This window comes from Gasterosteus aculeatus, chromosome 10 (assembly GCF_964276395.1).
Source record: "Gasterosteus aculeatus chromosome 10, fGasAcu3.hap1.1, whole genome shotgun sequence".
Lineage (NCBI taxonomy): Eukaryota > Metazoa > Chordata > Actinopteri > Perciformes > Gasterosteidae > Gasterosteus > Gasterosteus aculeatus.
In genome coordinates this window covers 7,218,916-7,226,147 of record NC_135697.1, presented here as the reverse complement: position 1 = coordinate 7,226,147, position 7,232 = coordinate 7,218,916, and the positions used below count along the sequence as shown (strand labels likewise).

General features: G+C 47.4%; 1 protein-coding gene across 1 annotated transcript; it reads left to right on the top strand.

Moving 5' to 3' along the window:
* Positions 1–727: 727 nt before the first annotated feature.
* On the top strand, positions 728–6,744 carry gmpr (guanosine monophosphate reductase). Its single transcript, XM_040187825.2, has 9 exons — positions 728–1,184; positions 2,850–2,969; positions 3,069–3,152; positions 3,230–3,403; positions 3,484–3,565; positions 3,873–3,979; positions 4,477–4,519; positions 4,613–4,772; positions 4,934–6,744. Exons 1-9 carry the CDS (start codon positions 1,098–1,100, stop codon positions 5,115–5,117), a joined length of 1,041 nt encoding a protein of 346 aa, XP_040043759.2. The 5' UTR covers positions 728–1,097; the 3' UTR covers positions 5,118–6,744.
* Positions 6,745–7,232: the final 488 nt, after the last annotated feature.

Below are 7,232 nucleotides of genomic sequence, written 5' to 3'. Positions count from 1 at the left end.
TGTTTTAAAACGCTTCTGTCTTTCAGCTTCTGTGACTTAATTTGCACGATGTACTGCTTTCTGGAAAAATGATGGCCGTAATAAATGTGGTAGCGCACAATTTAACAGTAAACTAAAGAACCTGTGGGGACCTGGGGGTTGTATGTCTGGTCATCCTTATCTGTGTGTGGGTTGTGACCCCTCTCTCACACACCCGTCGTTAAAAACACACTCTGCAATGAAAGGCCACTTACAAGGTTGTGACCTCTCTCTCTCTCTCTCACACACACACACACACACACACACACACACACACACACACACACACATGCATCGCTGTTGGTGCCAGCAATAAAAGGTCACATACAAATGTATATAAATAAATTAAAAATGTGGACAAAATGACGGCATGTGCCCCACACACATGTGCACGCATTCATGTGCACGCGCCTACCCTCCTACCCCCCCCCCCCCCGCCCCCGCCTGCTGCCCTACCCCCCATATACTGCCGTATATATATATACTACATGTGTGATAATCAATTACCAAATTCCATTTCATTTTTCCTCCTTTGCATCCACACATCTCTCTCCTTCTTCTTTCTCCGTACTGCCGGCTTAGCGAGCAATGCCCCAACTGGACAGCGGGTGTGCTCTTCAGCACTGCAGCAACACAACCCACTGCGGTTCTAATATGTGTGTGTGAGTGTGTGTGTCTATGCGTCACCGCTGCTCCTGCTGCTGCTGCCACTCTGCAGAAGGAGAGTAAAGCGAAAGCGCGCGCGAGAGAGAGAGAGACAGGGAGACAGAGACAGGGAGACAGAGACAGAGAGAGAGAGAGACAGAGAAAGAGAGAGAGACAGAGACAGAGAGAGAGAGAGACAGAGAGGCCACAGGAAGAGTGGAGGGAGAAAGAGAGCGAGAGGGATAGAAGGGGGAGAGAGTCCAGGCCCAAATAAAGCCAAGGGGGCCGGGGCTGGGCTGGGCCCCCCTCTGCTATAAATACGCTGGCTGCTTGGAGGTTCGGGTTCTGTGGTTGGAGCTCAGGCTGCAGCAGCCTTCCTCCAGAGAGGGTCCTCCGTGTTCTCATCATCCTCATCCTGGTCGCTGGCTGCAACGATGCCTCGCGTGGACTCCGACCTCAAGCTGGACTTTAAGGATGTCCTCTTCCGACCCAAGAGGAGCAGCCTGAAGAGTCGCTCGGAGGTCGGTGCGGTTCGTTAGGTTTTCCTCTGATAATGTGATATTCCAGCTGCAGCTCAATTAACCGCCATTATCTCTCAGGAGGGGTGCAATCTGTTTACTGCTGCATTCAGAAAGTTGATTTCCCCTTGTGGTGTGTGAGGCAATGGAGATATGTTGACTATCCAGAGGGGGCGGGGAGGTGTGTGTGGGGGAGGTGAGAGGGGGGCAGTATTTCTTAGCCTCCTAACCCTTTATTTCCATGATCAAAGATGAAAAATGTACATTTTGATTTACGGAGCATCCACAGAATTGATCAAAAAGTAACAGCTCAGGCTTGAGACACTCACACAAGCTGAAATAAACTTTGTTGTTGTCTCGTGTCAGCCAGCAGGTGCACTCTGCCTCCGTACCGAGCATGTAACAGCAGAGTGACCTTCTAAAAGGTGACAAGAAACAAAGCTAGCCTGTACCAGACAGAGGTAAACAACAACAACAACTGTCCAAAATGGCCAGAACCAACCAAAGAAGAGGAGGAGCAGCATGGATAATAATTACAATTTTGAGTGGATTAAGTTCTTTTTATTTGACACTTATATAACCAGCCACAGTTCCTTTAGCACCCGTTGGTTTAGGACTCAGGGGCAACACAGTCCTCTCGTTGTCGTTTTTACGCGTGCTACTTCCTGGACCCGGCCTCGTGTCACTGGCCTCGTGTCACTAGATCTGGGACTGGTACCGACACAAGATCACGGTACTGGTGCGGTGCCACTAGATCTGGGGTGGATGGTGGGAGAGGGCGGGAGTTGGCTTCTGACGACATGAGAGCCGGGACACTTCTCAGAAAATGGGTTTATAAATAGTGCTGTTAACAGGGGAACATTGCATTTGTCACAGAGGCACCAGGATAACATTGTATGTATATATATATATATATATATATATATATAAACACTGACGCACACAACAGCACTGAGACCACACAGCACTCAAGCTCGCACTGATGCGTACGCAGTGTAGTAGGGGCTCTCGATCTGGACTTAATCAATTCTTTTGCGGATGCTGACATGAATTCTCCCCGTACCTGCTGCATGCTGATTAGTAAAGCGGACAGCAACTCTGGTTAAGCCCTTCAAATTGTACTGCTGCACATCTGCATCACCTCAGCCAGATGCATTGGGATTCAGACCCCGAAACTTCTCTCTATAAAAGATTGTCAGATAAATCTAGGGAATACAAGATGGCCTCGCATAAAACCGTAGGATGTTTTATGAGAAACAACTTGATCTCTGCGTCACGTTTTTCTCCGGTCACTAGAGTGGAAAGACTTGCTGAGTCAGTGTGTCTATTTACTGTAGCCAGACGATACATTTCCTCCCTTCTCATCCATGCTCCTTTCTCCACCTTCCTGTTTCTGCTGACATTGTGAGTTATTGCCTCATTTTGCTGCGGCTCTGACAATAATTGCAGAGTGAAGGTGAAGGCACACTGTTACCCATTTCTACACCTTTGCATAATAAATGTCTTGCCAATACTCAACAAAGCCTCTTAGTACCATTGCAATTGGTTTTAATCCCTTTTTCTTTCTAAAACTCTATGTGTTAATAATAATATTCTAGAAGTTGAAAGTATTGAGCTTGATATGAATACTCAGGCCTCCAGAGGGACTCATGTCTCGTCCGCCCTCAGGTGGACCTTCAGAGGACCTTCACGTTCCGCAACTCCAAGCAGACTTACACCGGCATCCCCATCATCGCCGCCAACATGGACACCACGGGGACCTTCGAGATGGCCCGGGCGCTCAGCAAAGTGAGCTCAGACGGCCGGATGGAGGAGAGACACGACGGCACGACCGGGCAATTGCCTCCGTAATCTGTGTTGATCCGTTCCGTCGTTCTCTCTCCGCAGCACACTCTCTTCACCGCCGTCCACAAACACTACTCCGCGGAGGACTGGAGGAACTTTGCTGCGGCTCACCCAGAATGCCTCGAGGTAACACACACCGCCGACCCACGTTTCCTTCTTCACGTCTCCGCTCATCGGCCTAAACGCAGGCTCCTCTCCCCCAGCACGTGGCCGTCAGCTCGGGGAGCGGCGTGGCGGATCTGGAGAGGCTGTGTGCCATTGTGGACGCCGTCCCCGCCCTCAAGTACATCTGTCTGGACGTGGCCAACGGCTACTCCGAGTGCTTTGTGGAGTACGTCAAGACGGTCAGGGGAAAGTTTCCCAAGCACACCGTCATGGTAAGAGGGGCGCTCTCTGGTGCGGCTGCGTTGCGTTGTGAGGCCGCGTGTCGCCGGCTGACGCCGTCTGGCTTTTGCAGGCCGGCAACGTGGTGACGGGGGAGATGGTGGAGGAGCTCATCCTCTCCGGCGCTGACATCATCAAAGTGGGCATCGGGCCAGGTGGGTCGGAGCGTGTCTGCGTGCAGGCCGAGTGGTGCTTTAACTCTAAAACAACAACTCGATCGGTTCTTTAGGTTTAGGTTATTTACTGCAACGGATTACCATGAAAGAGCTCGTGTCCGTTGTTCTATTTTCGCTATTTTGAGTTTGATAAATCCCCCGTGAACTTGGCATTCGGAAGGTGCCGTTTTGTGACTTTCTGCAATGAAAGATGACAGCAATCACAGGGGGGTGGGGGGGGGGGGGGTGATGAGGACATGACGAAAGGCCTTCCCTGATGCCCCTCCGTGTGGACTGTGCATCGCAGGGTCCGTGTGCACGACGAGGATGAAGACCGGAGTGGGCTACCCGCAACTCAGCGCGGTGATCGAGTGCGCCGACTCCGCCCATGGACTCAAAGGACACATTATCTCTGTAAGTCTCTGTAAGTAGTAGCTGGTAGAGTATACTGTACGTATGTTAAGGTACGTATATCCTCTCTGCGTGGATTGGCTGTAACTCACATTAGTCCAGGTTGAGGAGAAGGCCTCCTTCACAGGGCGGAGCAAAGGACTGAGCAGCGAAATGTGATTCAGATTTAGAGGAATTTAATGAAACGTGCTACAAAATAGTTAACATTTAGTAATTTAGCTTTTCAAATAAAAAAAAGCCACGTGATGGAAGATGGAACGTGAACAAACGTAAGCGAGGACCCTTAGATGGGGAATAACGGTCATCATAAATATATACTGACTCGGTTTGGTTCATGTGCTCCCAGATATGCTGTAACAATTTGCCAGTTTCTAACAGTCGAATTGTCGATAATGAGAGCAGCCACTAGAGGACGTCCTCGGTCCTCTGAGGCTGGCAGAATAACAACTTTAGGACGTGAGATTCACAGACACGAGTACGATTCTTCCCTCTCCGTGCAGGACGGTGGCTGTAGTTGCCCCGGAGATGTGGCCAAGGCCTTCGGTAAATATTCAGCCCCACCATTCATGTCCTTTTCACAAGGAATCAACCACATTGTTGGACAACTTCAACCACCCCCCCCCCTCCTCTCCCCAGGTGCAGGTGCTGACTTTGTAATGATGGGCGGGATGCTGGCAGGCCACGACCAGTGCACCGGAGAGGTCACCGAGAGGAACGGCAAGAAATACAAGCTCTTCTATGGCATGAGCTCCGACACGGCCATGAACAAATACGTGGGTGGGGTTGCGGAGTACAGGTGAGAGACGGAGGAGTTGGTTTCACAGCGAGCAATACGCAAGGAACCCCCCCCCCCCCCGGAGTAGAACTTTTCACAAATACCCTCGGTGAAATACCTTTCCACAAAATGATTGCTGTTTGTATCCGCCTGTGTTCCTACCTTCTCTGCTCCGCTCTCAGGGCGTCGGAGGGAAAGACCGTGGAGGTTCCTTACAGAGGAGATGTGGAGAACACCGTCCGCGAGGTGTTGGGAGGCCTCCGCTCCACCTGCACATACGTGGGCGCCGCCAAGCTCAAGGAGCTGGGCAGGAGGACCACCTTCATCCGCGTCACACAACAGTCCAACCAAATGTTCACGGCGTAGGACACATGCGTACGTACACACCGGTTGCAGAACATACATTGTCCATGTATTGTGTTAACAATAGAGGGAATATTTCTAAATTTACAGTTGGTAATAAATAAAAGAATGACAGCTAAGATGAACCCATTGCATGTAAACACACTGAGCAGGAGGAGGCGAACACTTGTGCTGAGATCCTTCTGGGATACTATTCTACTCAACTGTATGTTGGAAAGAACGTGCAAATCAATATGCAAGACCCAGAGACGTCACCCGTTAACGGCCATGACGCAGGCGGGACCTTTCCTCCTCAGTGGTGCTGATCATTCTGTGAATTTTAAACAACACAACATAATTAAGTGTGTGCATGTGTTTTTGGTCGTGCGAGGAAGATTGATGAGGACTTCTGAATGTGTGCATCAGAAACATGTGACATATTTGCAGATAAAACAGTCACGTTTAAGTCCTCTTCATCGATTCCAGTGTGCCTGACATTTACGAGTGATGGCGTCCTGCGGCCTCTACTGTTCTTGAACTTTACACAAGGAACTTCAGGGAAAAGCCGTGTAAAGTTAACACTGTTTAAAGTAAATTCTAATATACAGTATTAAGTAGGAAAAGAAGCACTTGAGACAGTTTTATTGTTATTGCAAAGATAGAAGAAGGTGGAAATAAAGCAAAATTAGTGGGATTTTTTTCTGGAGAAGAAAATGCAAATTTGTTTGATTTAAAGAATGTTACAGGTCAGGATTTGGGGAAAAACAAAGGTTTCTGTCATAGATCTATAACCCTGATGAAAGCCACAAGCCTAAACACACATGGGTCATTGGATCATTCGCATGTAGTTAACTGACACTTCCTTTCAACCTGAGAGTCAGCAACCATCTGTCATATAACCTGTGAACGTTGTGCCGGCGGTTACCTCGAGCCATTATGTCCAATTATTTATATAAACTGAATATTAAGTATGATTATTGAAATGGCCAGACTCTTTATCAACAGCAGAAATAGTGTGTTCACTCTTTCACCGCCTGTTTTTCCTTTCGGCCAATCGGCTTGTGTACATGCTTCAGTAATGCCCGACTCAGATTTAATCCATCAATAAATGCACAACATATCATGAATCCCTGTTGCTGACTATTAACAAATGATGAAGTCACTATGGCTTTTTATGATTAGTTTGTCCTTAATTAATCATTAATTAAAGAATATAACTTTCAAACATCAATACACCTCGCTGTCAGATAGCATTTAAATCACATCTATGTTGGGATTTTTGCACAATTTGTGTTATAATAGTTGCACGGTTGGAAGAAATGTAGTCCGGCACTAAACATAAGCCAATTGACAAACTGATGCCACATATACTTCATACTTTTGTTCATAATAATAAAACATTTTATTTCTATAGCGCTATTCATAGGACTCAAAGACGCTACATTAAAATCATCATATAAAGACAAAGCTATACACGATTTTGGTCAGACATTGTTAATTAGTGCAAAACGGAGTTTTAGGGGCCTTGTTGGAGTTATAAAACACTGAGATGCTGTATTCTTGGTGACCGTGTCGGGAAATGTTCAACGTGTTGCTGCTGTGTGTATCTTTGCAATAACAATGTATTCAGTACAATAAAGACTATTCTGTATTTCCTCTTCGTTTTTTGTTGACATTAAACCAAAACCTTCAAAGACAACTAGAGCAGAAAGATGACCTGAAGGGCGACACAGCATTCAGCAAAGTGACCCTGGTGTCTAAATGGTTGCATCAAGTGGATTTGTTGTGCAGCGTATTGTGCACTAGAGGGAGTTATTGTCTCTTAAACTTCAGCACTAAATCAACCGTAAGGCGGAAATCATAGTGTGTGACAGATGTGACAGCTGTTTTAAACGCAGTGCTTGTGTCGTGCGTGGGTATCGCCATCAAATGGTGTTTTGTTTGATAGCGTTGGTGTTCAAATAAAGACACAACTTGCGCATTTATTCCAGATATGTCAAGGTTTCATTTTCTTTTTCAAAGTGGTGCATTTGTACAGATGTCAAAATACATACACCGACAGCGTTTCTCCATTGCTATAGAGGAAAAGGGGGGGTTGGTGAGACACAGCGACCTGGTGAGTACATTGTAGTACAGACC

What these genes read in the sequence shown, in the direction of transcription:
- gmpr (XM_040187825.2), top strand. Translation starts at nt 1,098, where the DNA reads ATGCCTCGCGTGGACTCCGACCTCAAGCTGGACTTTAAGGATGTCCTC. An exon ending in AGATGTGGCCAAGGCCTTCG is followed by an intron (nt 4,520 to 4,612) that starts GTAAATATTCAG and finishes TCCTCTCCCCAG; the next exon opens with GTGCAGGTGCTGACTTTGTA. An exon ending in GGTGGGGTTGCGGAGTACAG is followed by an intron (nt 4,773 to 4,933) that starts GTGAGAGACGGA and finishes CTCCGCTCTCAG; the next exon opens with GGCGTCGGAGGGAAAGACCG.